Source organism: Myotis daubentonii, chromosome 3 (assembly GCF_963259705.1).
Source record: "Myotis daubentonii chromosome 3, mMyoDau2.1, whole genome shotgun sequence".
NCBI classification, from domain to species: domain Eukaryota; kingdom Metazoa; phylum Chordata; class Mammalia; order Chiroptera; family Vespertilionidae; genus Myotis; species Myotis daubentonii.
Genome location: NC_081842.1, coordinates 106,355,135 through 106,374,301, shown reverse-complemented (window position 1 = coordinate 106,374,301; position 19,167 = coordinate 106,355,135). Strand labels below are relative to the sequence as shown.

At 44.9% G+C, this 19,167-nt stretch overlaps 1 protein-coding gene across 1 annotated transcript in view; it reads right to left on the bottom strand.

Annotated features, from left to right (window-relative positions):
- ANKUB1 (ankyrin repeat and ubiquitin domain containing 1) overlaps positions 1-19,167 on the bottom strand; it is a 91,893-nt gene that overhangs the window by 52,816 nt on the left and 19,910 nt on the right. The window contains exon 3 of the mRNA XM_059688159.1: positions 3,318-3,534. Within this exon, the coding sequence (XP_059544142.1) occupies positions 3,318-3,534 (217 nt within the window). The remainder of the gene's footprint in view (positions 1-3,317; positions 3,535-19,167) is intronic.

Genomic DNA, 19,167 nt, shown 5'->3' with positions numbered 1-19,167 from the left:
CGGTTTGCAGCTTGGCCTCTCATGGGCACCTCCAAACCCAGCATAATTAGCATCCATCTGATGATCACTTTGTAGCTCATGCCAGGTGGCCTTAGGCAGAACACAGGAGGTGGCTGACCATGGCCTGCATCTCCCAAGAGGTTCCAGAGCTAGTGCACCTAGCAGACAGCTTCAGATACCACCCAACCACCTCCACAAGTGACACACTCAAGGGAAGACTCAGTGGGCACCAGAGTCCTTCTGAAATAAGTCCTTCTCCATGGAGTGGGCCCTGGCACAACTGATCCTCCAAGTGGTTGCAGCCAGTCCTTGTAGCTGATCAGCCAGAGGGCAAATTCCTTCCATCACTGTGCCAATAGCAATCAAGGTTCAACTACGACAGGAGGATGTATACAACCCACAGACACATGAGGGCATACCTGGAGTGCCCAGCTTGGGTGATCAGGGAGGCTGTGCCATTGGGACCTATAAGACACCTACTATATTAGGCCACTCTACCAAGCCTGGGAGATGTGGCAGCTCTACCTAATACATTAGAAACAAACACCAGGAGGCTGCCAAAATGAGGAGACAAAGAAACATGCCCAAAATGAAAGAACAGAACAACACTCCATAAAAGAACTAAACAAAATGGAGACAAACAATCTACTAGACACAGACTTCAAAATCCTGGTTATAGCCCAGTCAGCATGGTTGAGCATTGACCTATGAACCAGAAGGTCACGTTTTGAATACTGGTCAGGGCACATCCCCAGGTTTCAGGCTCAGTCCCCAGTGTGGGCATGCAGGAGGTAGCCAATCAATGATTCTCTCTCATCATTGATGTTCCTATGTCTCTCTCCTTCTTCCTTTCTCTATGAAATCAATTAAAGCATATTTAAAAAATAAAACCACTCGGTATAAGGATGCTCAATGAACTTGGGGGAAGAGTAGATGAACTTTGTGAGAATTCAACAAAGAGATCAGAAACATAAAAATGGAGATAGAAAACATGAAAAAGAACCAGTCATAAATTAAGAATACACTAACTGAAACGAAGAATACGTTACAGGGAATCAACAATGGAGTAAATGAAGCAAAGGATCAAGTAAGAGATTTGGAAAATAAGAAATAAAACACCCAATCAAAATAGCAAAAAGAAAAAAGAATTACAAAAACCATTGAGGATAGTAAAAGGAGCCTCTGAGACAACTTCAAGTGCACCAACATTCACATCATGAGGGTGCCAGAAGGAGAAGAGAGAAAACAAGGAATTTAAAACCTATGTGAAAAAACGATGGTGGAAAACTTTCCTCATCTGGTGAAGGAACTAGGTATACAAATCCAGGAAGCACAGAGAGTCCCAAACAAGATGAAGCCAAAGAGGTCCACACCAAGACACATCATAATGAAAATGACAAAGATTAAAGAGAGAGAGAGAATCTTAAAAGCAGCAAGGGAAAAGCAGTTAGTGATGACAAGGGAGCTCCCATAAGACTGTCAACTTATTTCTCAACAGAAATTTTGCAGGCCAGAAGATATTGGCAAGAAATATTCAAGGCCTGGCTGGTATGGCTCAGTGGATTGAGTGTCACCCCATGCACCAAGAGGTTGACAGTTCAATTCCCAGTCAGTGCACATGCCCAGGTTATGGGCTCAACCCCCAGTGCAGGAAGAAGTCGATTGATGTTTCTCTCATTGATGTTTTTATCTCTATCTCTCTCTTCATTCCACTCTTTTCTGAAATCAATAAAAGCATATAAAAGAAATAAATATTCAAAGTTATGAGAAGCAAGAACCTAAAACCAAGGTTACTCTATCCAGCAAAGCTATTCATTAGAAGTAAAGAGCCTATAAAGAGCCTCCCAGACAAGAAAAAACTAGAGCGTATCACCACCAAACCAGTACCACATAAAATGTTTATGAAGAAGGAAAAAGAGTAAAAATATGAATAATAAAATATCAATAAATGCATATATATCAACCATTGAATCTAAAAAACAAACAAGCAGAACAGAACCAGATTCAAAGAAACAGAGAACATTTTGATATTTCCAGATTGGGGCGGGGGGGGAGTTAAGGAGATGGGTGAAAAAGGTGAAGGGATTAGGAAGTACAAATTGGTAGTAACAGAATAATCATGAGGATACAAATTATAGCATAGGGAATATAGTCAATAAAATTGTAACTATGTATGGTATTAGATGGGTACTAGATTTATTGTGATGATCCCTTACTAAGTTATATAATGTCTAATCACTGGGGTGTACACCTGAAACTAATATAACATTGTATGTCAACTGCAATTGAAAAATAAAAAAATTATTCTTTTTTTAAAAAAGAAAGAAAATTGTTGATATGAAAAAGTATGCTCTGACCCAAGAGTGAATTTGGTTAGAAATGTGAAGAGTCAACTTGGGAAAAACAGGTTTCCATTTTGGATAATAATGGACTTCAGAAAGCAAGTTTTACTTACTGATATTCAGAGTATATTGAATTGTAAATTTTGAAAAAGTCAAATAAACACTATACTAAATTAAAGCAATAATAAATAATCATTCAAAGTGATGATCATTGATGTCAAAGTTTTGAGAACCTCAATTAAAAATAACAAAAGAATAAGTAAATATGGTAGGAGAAGTAACAATGAATGCAAATTTAACATTTATTAAGAGCAAAACTGTTTTACTCAAGAATGTTTACAAAGAGCTATTATACGTTGGAAGAACTCAAATTCCATTGCAACAAATGTTACAGCACGGCACCACCTAAAAATGTGCTAATTGTCAGCAAAGATACATTTGCTTCAAGCAAGAATCTCCGTAAGGTTTGAACCATTTTCCAATGTGGTTAAAACAAACCTGACAGTGTTACTGGTGTATGGCTAGCAGTACAGGATTAAAAGGGAGGTTATATCTGCTGTGAGAATGAATGCCAGCTCACTGAGGCAGTTCAGCCTGCATAGTAGTGGCTTTACCCTGTTTAAAAGTTTAATATAACCAACATTTTAAAAAGAGATTGCATAAAACAAGGCTCAGGACAGTGTGTATCATATGCTACCACTGTGTTAAAAAGAGGAAAAAGAATATGTACTTGAACTTGCTTTTATATATGCTGCAAACATATTTGAAAAAGAACAAGACACCAGACAAGACTATGAGACCTTTCTTATGTCTTAGTCTACAGAACCGGACACCAGAGAGAGGAGTTTTGATAAATTATATCGACAGTGCTTACAGAAGTTTTAGTTTAGAAAGAACTCCTCCATTTGTTAAGAATCTGGTATCAAAGAACCCTAGTGCTGAGTAGTAGCTGGAATCAAGTGTAGAGGACAGTACCAATGTCAGTCTGATAGTCCCTGAGGGTGTTGCAGTCGAACATTTCCAGTCCCCTTGGGGTCCGGAGGCAGAAGACACTCACAGGGAAGCCACATCTCAAAGATAACAGCGTTCTCAGCTCAGACACTTTTTTACCAAGAAGGCAAATGCTCTCCATTATCAACATTTTCTCTTGTGTAACAGCATTGAACACATAGAGAGTGGGCTTATCTTCTTCCTATGGGGAGAGAAAAGAAGAGAACTCAGGAACAAGCACTGTCTGGAGGTTGGGACAGACAAATATGTTGAAGGATGGCTCTAAGTGCCTCTAGCTAAGGATGAAAAGGAAGCTCAGTTTACATTTTCTGACGTCTGGTCTGAATTTTGCTCTTCTCTCTGAATCTTGCTCTTTACTCCTGCTTTGAGTAAAATAAAGGAAGACTAGGCAGGGCTTTGAGATCCTTCTTACTTCTTAGTCTACAGGCCCAGCTGCACAGTGTTGATAATTTATATCCCCACTGCACTTAAGGAGGTTAGTTTCAAAACAACTCCATCATGCTGCACTTTAATTTGGAAATGCTATGGATTCTACACCTTCACTTAAAAAAAGCGTTTTCTGTGAGGTTATCTCTGGAAAGTGGAATTGAGTTCAGGTTGGGATGGGAGTTTTGCTTATCATTTTACTAGAGGCCCGGTGCACGAAATTTGTGCATGGGTAGGGTCCATAGGCCTGGCCGGTGATCAGGGTCGATCAGGTTCCCTGCCTCCTCCTTCCCTTGCCCTGCCGCCACCACTGGTTGCCCACCATGTTCCACGCTGCCTCTTGGTGGTCAGTGCACATCATAGTGAGTGATTGAACTCCCAGTCGAACTCCCAAGGGGACACTTTGGATATTAGCCTTATATATATATAGATGCTCTTCATTGTCTGTATCACTTGATCTTTAAAAATAACCATGTGCATTTATGTTTATTATTTTAAAAAGGAAATACTAAATATGAGTGAAAAAAGTTTCCTTTGTTCCTTTTACTTTGTAATCTTAATAGGAAAGCAAGTGGAATGGAAATATCAGAAATAGAGTTAGGAATGAAAATTGGGGGAAAGTATTAATCATTCTGTTAGCAACAGTTAAATCAAGTGGAACCAACACAAAAACCACAGGAAATGAGGAAATTGGGAAAGTGGTAGGGAGGGAAAATTTATTAACATTTCCACTTTTCTAAAATAAATAAATAAATAAATAAATAAATAAATAAATAAATAAATAGAAGTGGCTTTACTTCTACTTTAGAGGATTCAGGTCAATCACATGTTTTCTTCAGTCCCCTGTTGCTGGCTTGGCAGATGGGAGTGCACAGAGCTGACATGTAGCTTGCCCTGGTAACCCTCCTCCTCTCCAAGAGGGGCCTTGAGCAAAACCTAGAAGCTGAAAATGGCCTCCAGTTTCCTCAAGGCGGCTCCAGCCAGTCACTTCCCTCCTGGACCCCTTCCACTTTCCCTCCCTTTTTCTCCCATCAAAATTCATCTCTGGTTTCTCCAGGGTCCCTCCTTGCTTCAGGCTTATAATGCATTAAATGTATTCCCCACCTCCCAGATAACACATCATGAAAATCTCTTTGAAAGAGCCTTTGAGGAGTAATGTTATTGATGAAAGTTTAGGCTGCAATGTTTTAATCTAGGGTCCATTTTAGTAACTCAAATCACCTAGGCTCAGTCATCCAGCAAGCTGAGCTGCTCCCTGAGTTTAAAGTGCTTGGAATAGGATTAAAAACGATGGTAGAGTAAGTGGATGGTATGTAGACCACTCCCAGAATAAAACTTGAACTACAACTAAAATACAAAAATAAAAATTAAAAAAAAATCCTGAATAATCAACTGAAGACTAGCTGGAGAGAACCTTGATAACCAAGGATAGAAAGTGGAGAACACACAGAGACTGGTAAGAAGGGTGGAGGTGCAGAGGGCTTGCTGGACTCCCACAGAAAGCAGCTGAAGTTGTGGAGAGATATCTCAGCTGTGTGTGTGTCGGGGGGGGGGGGGGGGTTGTAACTGAGAACTCTGGGGTCTAGTCCCCAACCTGAGCCCCAGAGCCCACAGCAACAGAACTGAGAAACATCTGGCTGTGAAAAGCAGCAGGATTGCTGTCTGCCAGGGAGAGATGGCTGAAAATGCAGGCACACTCTTAAAGGGCAAAAATTCCGTGTGAAGCCACTCATTTTGTGGTCTGGCAGAAGTAGGGCACAGTGGACTGGGGCTTTGTGAGCAGAAGCCAAGGTTGGGTGCTCTGGGGTTAGAGCTCAGAAGGCAGACATCCTGGTCTCCTGTGCTGAGTCATTCCTTCACATTGTAGAGGACACTTTCTTATGCAGAACTTTACTATTCAGGCAGATTTACCTGAGGGGAAGGCAGTTGACACATCCTATTGGAAAATACATTGCCCATGGTGTTTCTGAGGCCCATTAAGAGACAAAGAATAACAATTAGCCTCCAGGAAGGAACAATTGCCCCACCATGTTGGAAAAACTCTCGCCACACATGTGGATGATTGCCTCAGGGTTACTCAAGACTGAATCCACTCACTCTGCAGGCAGAGGCAGGTCTCTGGAGACTTTGAGTCTTTATCTGATGTAATTAGTCAGAAACAGCATTTGACACTGTCCATAACTAGAGATTGAGAGGCATCGCAGATCTACCTAATCCTAATATATATAAAAACCCTGGGTCCATCACAACCAAATGGACAACCAGTCCATCCCCCAGCCCTCAGGCTCCATTGATCAGGTGATGGCTAACAGGTGAACCAGGTCATTCATGCTCCAATGGATCCATGGCAGCAGCATCTGGTGAGCAGGCGGAAGGCAGACTGCTTGGTCCCTCCCCCGGTTTGCAGGCTCTCACTGATCAGGGGATGGCTAACAGGAGTGACTCCAGTTCCCTGTTAGCTATCCCCTGATCAATGGAACCAGAGTGAGTGGTACGGGGACTGGTGAGCAGCTGGAAAGCAGGCCTCTTGGTCCCTCCTCCTGGCCCTCAGACTCCAATCAATTGGTGGCAGAGGCAGGGCGGAACTGGGGACTGGCTTCCTTAGTTGTACTACAGGTACAATCTCCAGAGGACAGGCCAGGAACCAATGGACCAGCGCCACCAGCACGATCCCGACAGCGCTGCGGGCCTTCTGGAACTCAGCCTCGGGCACTGCAGCCGCTCCCCCTCCCTAGACACTCCACAAGGAAGAAAGGATATCGCCAGCAGCACCATCTAGTGCTGTTACTGCTCTACAGGGCCAGTAGTTACTGCTCTCCCTGTGCTTCCTCCAGGTTGCCCGCCCCCTCCAGATGAAGTGTGTGCACAGCACACAGAAGGAGATGTGAGTAGGTAGCACACAGGCAATTAATTTCAAAAGATTTTGGACCAATCATTTCCCTCATTGGCATGTTGGTTTGTTCCTCTCTAAGTATTTCCTCAACAACCTCACAAAAGGAGCAGATACTAATAGGAATGGTCCATTAAGGCTAATTAAAGCCATTAAAATTAATTTTGTTTGGAGATTTATTGGGAAATTTGGGACTCCCATTGAGACCATTGATGCACGCCAGGGAGTCACCCAGCGGAGCCCCTGAAACAACTGCTGCTGTGGGCTGTGACACAGTGGTTGCCACCTGCCCCCGCCCTGCAGGCCTGGCACCAGCTCTGAGGGGCTCCAGAGCTCTCACTGATCAGCTCATCATCACAGCTGCACCTCCAACCCCTTCAGGTTGTGAGAGGAGAATAAGAGGATGTGAACCATGAAGGCCAAAGTGGGAGACATTTTCACAAGAAGATGGGCCCAGCCATCATTTTATGATGTGGTTTGTGAACCATTGAATGTCCCCCCTTAAAATATATCTTCAGGACTTGCTCAGTGCCAGGAAGTCCATGGGGAGCAGAGCCCTTAGATGTAAGCATTCTGTGTGTTTCGGGGTCTCCTGAGGGTGTACATCCCCTGGAGGGTGAACCCCAGGCTTTGGGGAGGCCTCAGACCATTGTTTGAACTTACAGCTCTCACAATGTGTGAAGGCAGGAAAACCAGCCGTGAAATTTGCATCCCGTCCCCAGGTGTTACAGGGTGACATGCAAAGCTAAATGGATGGAATTGCGATGGTGCCTAAGCTGACTGAGATGGGAGAGTGCCTTCAATCCCTGGGCCTCTGTGATCACGGGAGTCCTTGCACTGGGGCCGAGGGAGGCAGAAGGAGGACCTGAGGAAGTGTGAGGGGCTTGGCTGTTATTGCTGAAGGAAGAGGCTGGACGCGGAGCCAGTGGTTCTCCCGAGCCCCTGGGCAGAGATGCACCTACCACACCCAGTGCTGCCACTGTGTCCCCACTGACAGAACTGCAAGTCCATCAGCATGTGCTGCTGTCAGCCCATGTGCGTGGTCCTTCATTATAGGAGGATGGAAACTGGCCCCCAGGGGGGTGGGGTCAGAGGCTCTGTGGCCAATGAGCAAGTGGAGAGTAAGTGGTGGGAAGGGTGAGGACAGCACTTCAGAAAGCAAGGTGCACTCAGGAATACATGGGAGGACACTGAGCTGTGCAGGAACATGGGAGCTGGGCAGGCAGACAGCGATGCTGCACAAGAGGGGAGGTGGTGGCAGAGGGCAGCAGGGGCAGTAAAACCCTGGTGGACTCAGCCAACAGCAGGCCTGGGTCTCACAGGTCCTGTGGTCAGAGTAGGGCAGCTTAGCGGACCCTCTGCTCCAGCTCTCACATGCTGTGCAAGGCTGCGGCGAGCAGGGAGCCTTCTGGCCCATGTTCATCGGGACGCTGGCAGAACCTATCCTGGGGACTGTCTGACTAGAGGCCCAGCTGCGTGCTGTCTGTGGACAGAGATCCCCTGAGGTCCTAGAGGCCGCCCTGGCTCCTTGCTATGGCTTCTCTAGTTCCCAAGGGTGCCTGCCCCCACGGCTGCCATGACCGAGCAGGACAGGCCCCAAGAAGCCACAGGAGCCACATCCCAGCTCCCTGGCTGGGCTGTTAGGAGCAGCCACGGCCTCTCCCACACTCGAGAGGAAACAGTCACACAAGGCAGGACACCGGGGCCACTGGGGTCTGCCCACCATGGACACCAGTCACCCTGGACCCTGTCACACTGTTGCCTGAATCCTAAATATTGGGAAACGTGTGACTCCTGCCAACTGTCTGCAACAGCGGAATGACCAGTCATTATGACATGCACTGACCACCAAGGGGCAGACGCTCAATGCAGGAGCTGCCCCTGGTGGTCAGTGTGCTCTCACAGGGGGAGCACTGTTCAGCCAGAAGCTGGGCTTACAGCTGGTGAGTACAGTGACAGTAGTGGGAGCCTCTCCTGCCTCTGTGGCAATGCTAAGGATGTCCAACTGACAGCTTTGGCATGCTCTCTGGGGGAGCGGGCCTAAGTCATCAGTCGGACATCCCCTGAGGGCTCCCGGACTGCGAGAGGGTGCAGGCTGGGCTGAGGGACCCCTTCCCTCAAGTGCACAAATTTTGTGCACCGGGCCTCTAGTACATAATCACTAACCCAAACATGCAGCCAAAATGTGGAGACAAAAAAAAAAATCCCCAAATGAAGAATAAGAGAATTCTCCAGAAGAAGAAATAAATGAAATGGAGATGAGAAATTTATCTGAGATTAAAAAGATGGCAACCGACAAGATGGCAGGGAGAGAGTGTGTGAAACAGTGAGGGAGCGAAAGGGGAGTGTGTGGATGTGTGTGTGTGTGTGTGTGTGTGTGTGTGTGTGTGTGTGTGTGTGAGAGAGAGAGAGAGAGAGAGAGAGAGAGAGAGAGAGAGAGGAGAGTTAGGGACAGTTAGATCCTGCAGAACTTTCGGGGGCTGGTGGACCAGGCAGTCTTAGACTGCGAGTCCATGCTGCTGCTGCAAACACTGCCGGCCAGCCGGATCTGGCGCAGAAACCATGCCACCTTGAAGGGCAGAACTGCTGTGACTAGGATCCTAGCCTCACCACCACCCAGATTGGCCTCAGATGCAAACTAGGACCCTACAGCCACTCTGGACAAAGACCTGCTACCACAGCTTCAGTCCCACAGACACTGATTTGGCCGCAGATTTCTGTGAGTCACAGAATGCATGCCCCTTTCTGCCAGCCTGCTGCAGCAACATAGGGCTTGCCCATTCTGTGGTCCTCCCACCAACACAGGGTGGCTATGTAACCTGGTTGCCCTAGCAGGCCGGGAACTCTGATTATTGGCGCACGTGCATGGACTGATTCTTGGCACTGAGCACCAGTCATTTTTATTCTTGGTGCACGCACGCAGGGACTCTGCTTCTCCTCATGCTTGTGCATGTGCACGGGAACCCTGATTCTCAGTGCGCACACATCGAGGGCCAGTGACTCCAATTCTCGGCACACAAGCGCATGGGGACACTGATTCTCAGAAAGCACGTGAGGCCACACAGAACACCAGAGATTCCAATTCCCTATTCTCAGTACGTGCACACGGGGACTCTGATTTCTGGTACATGCTTGGGGAATCTTATTTTTGGCACATGCATGTGGGGACTCTGTTTTTCAGCACACTCATGTGGGGACCCTGATTCTAGGTCCACATGCAAAGCTGCATGGAATGCCAGTGACTCTGATTCTCAGCGCGCACACGGGGGCCCTCATTCTCAGCACACATGTGAGGACCATGATTCTCGGCATGCACAAGAGGCTGCACTGAGTGCCAGTGACTCTGATTCTCGGCACGTGTGGCTCTTACTGACTCACGGCAGCCACACATCTCACTGTCTGAGCTCTTCAATGATGCTTGGGTGACGCGACAATCCCACCTCAGGTAGATCAGGCCCCCGCAACTTGGTGCTTGGACATTCTGGTGATAGCTAGAATGGGGAGACAATGAAACAATCCACAAGGGAAAGAAAAAGAGAAATTTCCAAGAAAGGAACTAAATGAAGTGGAGGCAAGCAATATGTCAAAAAAAAAAAAAAAAGAATTCAGAGTACAGTAGGACCTCGCAATTTTCACCATAAGTCGGAACCCACCTACATAAGCACCTACGTCACTCATATGGAGCACATACACAGCAGTAATGAAGTGAAACAGTAAAAATAATTTAAAAGAAAGATAACAATTCCTGACCTTTACTTGTGGTAAATAATAGAAAACATAAAGCACATATGTACATACATCAAAATGATGGAACTTTTTTTTAAATAAATAAATGGGAGATGGTGATGTAACCATGAAATGACACATGTTGAGTCCGACGTAACCCGAGGACTGCCTGTAATGGTCATACAGTTCATAAACTGGATAGATGAGAAAATCAACAACTTATGCAAAAATCAGGAAGAAATCAAAAGTAATACAGCTACAATAAAAAAAAGATGGAAGGTTTCAACAGTAGATTAGGAAAGATGGAGGAACAAATTAGTGAGTTAGAAGATAAGGCAGAGAAACAAGCCCTATCTGAACAGCAACTGGAGAAAAAAATTAAAAAGCAGGAGGAGAGCCTAAGGAAGTTTTGGGACAACATGAAATGAAGTAACATATGTTTAATAAGGGTGCCAGAAGGACAAGAAGAGCAGCAAGGATTAGAGAATCTATTTGAAGGAATAATGACAAAAAAATTCCCTGATATGGGAAAGAAAAAAGTCACACAAGTACAGAGGGACCCAAGCAACATGAACCCCAAAAGACCCACACTAAGATACATCATAATTACAATGGCAAACATTAACAAAAAAGAGAGAATCTTAAGTGCTGCAAGAGAGAGACAGAGAGTTGCCTACAAAGGATCCCTCATCAGATTATCAAATGATTTCTCAACAGAAACACATCAGACCAGAAGAGAATGGAATGAAGTATACAAAGTGATGCAGAGTAAAGGACTGAATCCAAGAATACTCAATCCAGCAAGGCTATCAATCAAAATTAAAGGGGAAATAAGGAGCTTCACAGACAAAAAAAGGCTAAGGGAATTTATAACTACCAAGACAGCAATGCAATAAATACTAAAGGGACTGTTGTAAAAAGAAGAAATAGGAAGGGAAGAAAGATCACAGTCATAAAGAATTGAAATGGCTACAAACAAGTACCTATCAATAATAACATTAAACATAAATGGATTAAATGCACCAATCAAAAGACATAGGGCAACTGATTGGATAAGAAAACATGACCCATATGTATGCTGTCTACAAGAGACCCACCTCAGAACAAAGGACTCACACAGACTAAAAGTGAAGGGATGGAAAAATATATTTCAGGAAAATGGACATGAAAAAAAGCTAGAGTAGGAGAACCAAGATGGCGGCATAGGTTAACGCCGGAGTTTGCTGCTTTGAACAACTACTTCAAAAGTGAAACTAAAACACGGAACGGACATCACCCAGAACCACAGGAACGCTGGCTGAGTGGAAGTCCTACAACTAGGAGGAAAGAGAAACGCATACGGACACTCAGAGGAGGCGCAGTGCTTTAGTCAAATTCTGAGGTGCGGAGTGCGCGGAGCAGGCTGGCGGCAGAGGGCGCGGGTTTTTTTTTTTGTTTTTTTTGTTTTTTTTGTTTTTTTTTTTATGCTTGTTCCTTTATTTCTTTTTTCTTTTTTTTTTCTTTTTTTCCCCCCCATAACTCCCCTCCTCCCAGTTCCCGCCCCACCCTCCGCCCTCACTCCCCACCCACTGTCCTCATCCATAGGTGCACGATTTTTGTCCAGTCTCTTCCCGAATCTCCCACACCCCTTTCCCCCCCAAGAATTGTCAGTCCATTCCCTTTCTATGTCCCTGATTCTATTATAATCAACAGTTCATTCTGTTCATCAGATTATTTATTCACTTGATTCTTAGATTCACTTGTTGATAGATGCATATTTGTTGTTCATAATTTGTATCTTTACCTTTTTCTTCCTCTTCCTCTTCTTAAAGGGTACCTTTCAGAATTTCATATAATCCTGGTTTGGTGGTGATGAACTCCTTTAGCTTTTCCTTATCTGTGAAGCTCTTTATCTGACCTTCAATTCTGAATGATAGCTTTGCTGGATAAAGTAATCTTGGTTGTAGGTTCTTGGTATTCATCACTTTGAATATTTCTTGCCACTCCCTTCTGGCCTGCAAAGTTTTTGTTGAGAAATCAGCTGACAGTCGTATGGGTATTCCCTTGTAGGTAACTGAGTTTCTTTCTCTTGCTGTTTTTAAGATTCTCTCTTTATCTTTTGCTCTTGGCATTTTAATTATGATGTGTCTTGGTGTGGTCCTCTTTGGATTCCTTTTGTTTGGGGTTCTCCGCGCTTCTTGGACCTGTAAGTCCATTTCTTTCACCAGGTGGGGGAAGTTTTCTGTCATTATTTCTTCAAATAGGTTTTCAATATCTTGCTCTCTCTCATCTTCTGGCACCCCTATAATTCTGATGTTGGTACGCTTGAAGCTGTCCCAGAGGCTCCTTACACTATCCTCGCATTTTTGGATTCTTTTTTCATTTTGCTTTTCCGGTTGGGTGTTTTTTGCTTCCTCGCATTTCAAATCATTGACTTGATTCTTGCGCTCCTCTGGTCTGCTGTCGGGCGTCTGTATAATATTCGTTATTTCAGTCCATGTATGCTTAATTTCTCGTTGGTTCCCCAATATAAGATCGAGGGTCTTATTAGTTTTCGTGTAGATCTCATTAAGTTTATCGGCAGCTTCTAAACAGTTCTTGAGAGACCTTAAAAGTGTGGTTCTGAACTCTATATCTTCCATTGACAATTTTGTCCTGTTTCTTTGTCTCCGCATTTTGTTATGCTTCCTTGGTGCACCCCCTAGTGGTCTTTGTTCACAGTCTTATAGTTAAACCTTGATTGTTGTAGCTAATTCCAAGGAGGGTTTGACCTCTAGGCCAAGTGGCTATGAGAATCAGCTGTGTCAGCAGTGAGAGAACTTCTGTCCTCTAGGGAGCTGCTAATCTAGCCTTTGCCTGAGGCTATCCGGCAAATGGCTCTGTGCAGGGCTTGGGTAGGGCAGGTCACACAGGATCAACAGGGTGGGCTGGAGAGAGCAGTTATGGCGGCTGTCAGTCCTGTCCCCAGGGGCTCTGCCTCTCTGAGTCCCAGTACCCGCTGCAAAGCTCGGAGAGAAAGCTGCACTCGCTCTGACTGAAGCCAGACAGTCCCGCTTCTTCCGTTTGAGTCTGGGTCCCTAAAGACTCGCCCGGATTTGGAGCTCAGAGTCTGCGACTCCCTCCCGATTGAAAACGCCAACCGCGCCCTCCGCCGCCAGCCCGCTCCGCGCACTCCGCACCTCAGAATTTGACTAAAGCACTGCGCCTCCTCTGAGTGTCCGTATGCGTTTCTCTTTCCTCCTAGTTGTAGGACTTCCACTCAGCCAGCGTTCCTGTGGTTCTGGGTGATGTCCGTTCCGTGTTTTAGTTTCACTTTTGAAGTAGTTGTTCAAAGCAGCAAACTCCGGCGTTAACCTATGCCGCCATCTTGGTTCTCCTCCTTGTTGTTGTTTTTTAATTGAGCACCATGTGAATGTGCTACCTAGTCTAAAACAAATACAAATTAAAATGTTTTAAATAAGAAAAATCAAGCCGAAACCGGTTTGGCTCAGTGGATAGAGCGTCGGCCTGCGGACTGAAAGGTCCCAGGTTCGATTCCGGTCAAGGGCATGTACCTGGGTTGCGGGCATATCCCCAGTAGGAGATGTGCAGGAGGCAGCTGATCGATGTTTCTCTATCATCGATGTTTCTAACTCTCTATCTCTCTCCCTTCCTCTCTGTAAAAAATCAATAAAATATATTTTAAAAAAATAAGAAAAATCAAGCTATGCTTAGTTAAATAATGGTATCCTATTTATATTCTTAACACATTTTATCTAAATCTCTGAATAGCTATAGTTCAATCAAATTCCTCCAGCTAGCTCAAATTTTAATAATGAACTTGTATCAGTAAAAAATATATTTTAAAAATGAACTTATACCACTATCTCCAACTAAGCAAACAGCTAAAACATCTTGAACATCATTATTGCACTGGAAAATTCCAGGAAATTTTAGAGAGTTGTCCTACACAGTACCAAAACCACAGCATATAACTAATTTAAAGACATAAAGCAAAGACATTTAAGAAATGATATAGGGGGAGGAGGGAGGTTCCAAGATGGTGGTAGATATCTCCTGCACCTCCTCCCAGAACTAAACTGGAAATAAAAATAAATTGGGAAATACTTACCCTGAATTACCAACTGAAGACTAGCTAAAAAGGAGACCTTTAACAAGGAAGGGCAAGAAACTACCTTGAGACTGGTAGGAAGGGCAAGGTCGAGAGAGGGGCTGGCCCAGCTCCCACAGGTGGCAGGTAGAGGGTGAGGACAGAAACCTCAGTTGCAACGGGGTTTTCCCTGAGGAGTGAGGCCCAGGACCCAGGCTAGAGATAGCCTGGAACACCAGAGCTGGGAACAGCGGCCTACGTTACATCCAGCCATGAAAGGTTGTGGGGCTTCTATCTCCAGGGAGAGAAGAAGCCTGTCAGAGATAAAAACCTTTTTTTTTTTTTTTTTTTTTTTTTTTTAATGAGCGCAGGATCTTCTTTTGCGGCCACTCCAATGAGGCTTTGGTGGAGGCAGGACAGTGCAGACCAGAGTCTTCTGAAGAGAGTCCAGGGTGGGATGCATTGAAAGGAGGCATGAAATAACGTGGCCAGAAGACTTGGGCCTGGTTGTCCCCGCTCATACAACAGCAGCCATTTTTCCTGAGAGGCACTGGCCCCTCCCAGCAGCCACAGTGTACCACCCTTGTGGATATAGCTCACCCCACCCTCAGGAATCCCACTCACTCCTCTCAGTATCTCTGCTTCTACTGAATAGGCAGCAGCAGAGGCCAAGTACAGTATATGGGTCTGGACAGTCTCAAGGGATGTCAGTGACTGACTTTGGGGTAGGGTCATTCCCTCCACTGTCCTAGGAGCCTGACAGGTGCTTCCCCTTCCCAGGAGAGCTTGCAGAAACTCCCACCTTCCAACAGACCTCACTGGACTGCATAAGAGGGGCTCTGCCCTCCTGAAGTAAGGGAAATATTCTGGGACAGACTCAGATGTGTGGCTCTGGGACAGGGAACACACCCATTGTGGTTCCTGAAATCTGAATGGCACCTCCCCTTCATGGGAGACCCAGAGGTCTCATCCTCCAGATTCAGCTAAAAGCCCTTTCAGTGACTAAGTTTGACAGCTGGCCTGCAGTCAGGGGCAGATGGAGATGAATTCCTAGGTACCTTGGGATGTTTGCTCACCTGCCTCTTGGTACCATGCAGCTAACAAGCCAGCACTAGAATGCAGTTTGGCCTCTCTGGTATACAGCCAAGCCCTGTGAAGGCGACCACAAACTAGATCACTTGAAGCATTGAACAGATTGCGGAGAGTCAAGCATGGACAGTGGCTAGCACCAAAGTACCTTTGAAAGGCCCAAAAGGGCATACAAAACAGTAAGCCTCAGTCAACATAAGAGCAGGATCCAAAGGGAGTTCCCAGCAGGCACTAAAGTCTACCAAGATGAACCCCACTTCTCTTTTTTTGCATTATCTTATTTGTTTTTTCCTTTTTACTGCTTTCTTATTACTTTTGTCTCTCTTTTTTTTCTCTTTCCTTTTCTTACTAAATTTTATCTCTTTTTACTTTTTCTTAATATTTTTCTTTTAAAAAATGTTTATGATCATTATATCTTCTTGGTCTATTTTTCTTTTTTTTGGTATTTTTATTGATTTCAGAGATGAAGAGAGAGGAAGAGAAAGATGGAAACATCAACAAGAGAAAGAATCATTGATTGGCTGCCTCCTGCATGCCTTTCACTGGGGATCAAGCCCACAACCCAAGCATGTGCCCTGACCAGGAATTGAATCATGACCTCCTGGTTCATAGGTTGATGCTCAACAACTGAGCCACACCAGCCAGGCAATTTCTTTCTTTCTTTCTCTTCTTTTTTCCTTTTCATAATTTTTCCTTCCTCTTTTCTTTTTAAAAAATTAATCTTTATTGTTGAGATTATTACAGATGTCCCTCTTTTTTACTCCCATAGCTTCCTTCCACCTGGTTCCCACCCCACCCCAGGCTCTCGCCACCCTATTGTCTGTGTCCATAGGTAATGCATACATGCATATAAGATCTTTGTCTAGCCCTGACTGGTTTGGCTCAGTGGATAGAGTGTTGGCCTGCGGACTCAAGGGTCCCAGGTTCAATTCCAGTCAAGGGCATGTACCTTGGTTGCGAGCACATCCCCAGTAGCGGGTGTGCAGGAGGCAGCTGATCCATGTTTCTCTCTCATCAATGTTTCTAACTCTCTGTCCCTCTCCTTTCCTCTCTGTAAAAAATCAATAAGATATATATATTTTTATAAAAAGATCTTTGTCTAATCTCTTCTCGCACTCCCCCACACCCCTCTGAGAATTGTCAGTCTGTCCATTTCCATGCCTCTGATTCTATTCCATTCACCAGTTTATTCTGTTCATCAGATTTTTTAATCATTTGATTTTTAGATTCATTTGTTGATAGATATGTATTTGTTGTCACTTTGTTGTTCATAATTTTTTATCTTTACCTTTTTCTTCTTCGTCCTCTTCTTAAAGAATACCCTCAGCATTTCATGTAATACTAGTTTGGTGGTGATGAACTCCTTTAGCTTTTTCTTGTCTGTGAAGCTCTTTATCTGATCTTCAATTTTAAATGATAGCTTTGCTGGGTAGAGTATTCTTGGTTGTAGGTTCTTGCTACAGCTGCAGGCAGAAGCCAGTGAGCGCTTCACTGCCAGCTAGATCCAGTGAACCCCCTGCTTGAGTCCATACCACTGCAAAAGGGCAGCGGCTTCCGGGATTTGCTGAGGGACGCTCTGGCCGAGCCCCTGGGAGACCCTAGGTGGAGCAGCTGGCTCACAGGAGGGGCTGATATCCCCTTCTAGTGCACTCCCTTGAAAGAGGCCTGGTTGCTGCTCTGCCACGACGGAAACTGGTAGAAAGGCAAGAAAGCAGGGCCCTAAGGGTTAACAAAAGGGCACTCTCCCTGGACCTGGGAGCCATCAGGACTTTGAAATTCTCCAAGAGAGGAGGATTCTGACTCAGAGACTGGCCTAAACCTCGTTGGGTTGGGAGAACCGGAGGCTGCATATTGAACTTATAGACTGCAGTTTGCTGGGCAGAGGTCCAAGCCCAGTTATATAGAGGTTAAGCTACCTGTGTACAGCAAAGCAACTTTCTCCTGTGCCAGAATACATTTTAAGAAAATTGAATGCATGATAGACCAGTAAGCTGGGACAAGTAAAATAGGGAAACTGAGCAGAAATCCTGTCTTCCCTAAACCAATGACACTTGGAAGTAAATGCTTTTCATTTGCCTCCCTAAACAAAGGTTAAATCGTTTATGTCAATCTGATTAGTGTCATTTGTGGTCCACACCCAGGGACAAATGAAGTTAGAAAATAATCCTTATTTTGATTAGTTCTTTTATTCAGGAGGAGCCAACCCAGTCCCTCCCTACAACATGAATGATAAAATGTATGTTAAGAAATTTTAAAATTGCTCAAACCTCACTGCCTTGGGTCCAGTTCTGCATGTATAAGAAGGGACAGAGTAAAGTTTAGTAGCAGGCCAGAAGAAGAAGCTGGCAAGGCCATCCAAACCACCCAGCCGCTATTGGCCAGAGCCGCCTGAGGCAGACCTCCTCGGACTGGCAACAGCTGACACTGACTAGGACAGACTGGGCTTTTTTTCCAACTGGGCCCCATGAGCCGATGGTCAAAATGAAAATCGGGGGCCAGACTGTGAACTTTATGATTGATACAGCAGAGTACTCGGTAGTTACTCAGAAGGTAGCTCCCCTCTCAGGACAGGAAGTCACCATTATTGAAACTACTGGTACCACAGCTGCAGACTGTTCTGCCGCCCCCGCCGATGTCAGTTAGGCGGCCATCAGGTGGTTCATGAATTCCTATATTTACCAGTTGACCTGGTCCCTCTAATGGAAGCAGAAACCACTTTTGCCCCAGATGGCTCAGCACAGCTTTGCGTAGGTGAAGAGACCTCTCCAATGATCCTGTCCTTAGCATTGCCGAGAGAGGAAGAATGGAGACTTTATACCCCCCAGCCAAAGGCCCCCACATCTGTTCTTGTCAGGCCCCCATCAGGGGACTTGGGAAGTGTTCCTGTTATCTGCCAAAATTCCCAAGACTGTAAAAATACTTGTTCACTGAAAAGATGTAAATATGGATGTTTATTTGATGTTTATATATCTACTTAAGTATAAATATTTGTAGATAAATAGAACTCCCAGTTAGTTTCCTGGTGTATTCTGGAATAGCGCATTAAGTCTTGACAGAGCCAATGGGACCAGTAACATCTAAGAAAACACCAGCTCTAAGAGCCACCGGACAAACTGCCTTTTTCCTTGGACATCAAAGAGGACTGTGGACCTCAGAAAGAACACAGTAACTCATTCGTTTCTAGTCATGCCAGAATGCCTGTACCCCTTACTTGGACGGGATCTCTTACAGAAATTACAAGCCATCCATAAGCTTGTTCAAGATGCCCTGCCAGTGCCACCTCGGACTCTGTACATCCTTTACAGCCTGGGGACTCAGTGTGGGTAAAGAAGTTCATGACCCCAGGACTCACCCCAACTTGAAAAGGACTATACCTGCAGAAAATTGTATAATAGACTCAGATGATGCCTGCATCTTCATAGACATGGCTTCAGAAAGACAAGGACAATTTTACCTTATATAGAAAGGTCAAAGAGTGGACTTTAGTCACCTCCCTAAAATGTTTGTATAGCCCTACCATATCTCATGTTTAGTAGCAGAAGATTTAGCTGCCTGGAGTGGCCATGGTGCCAATATTATGTTTTATCGTATTAATATGTTGTATTAACCTTCAA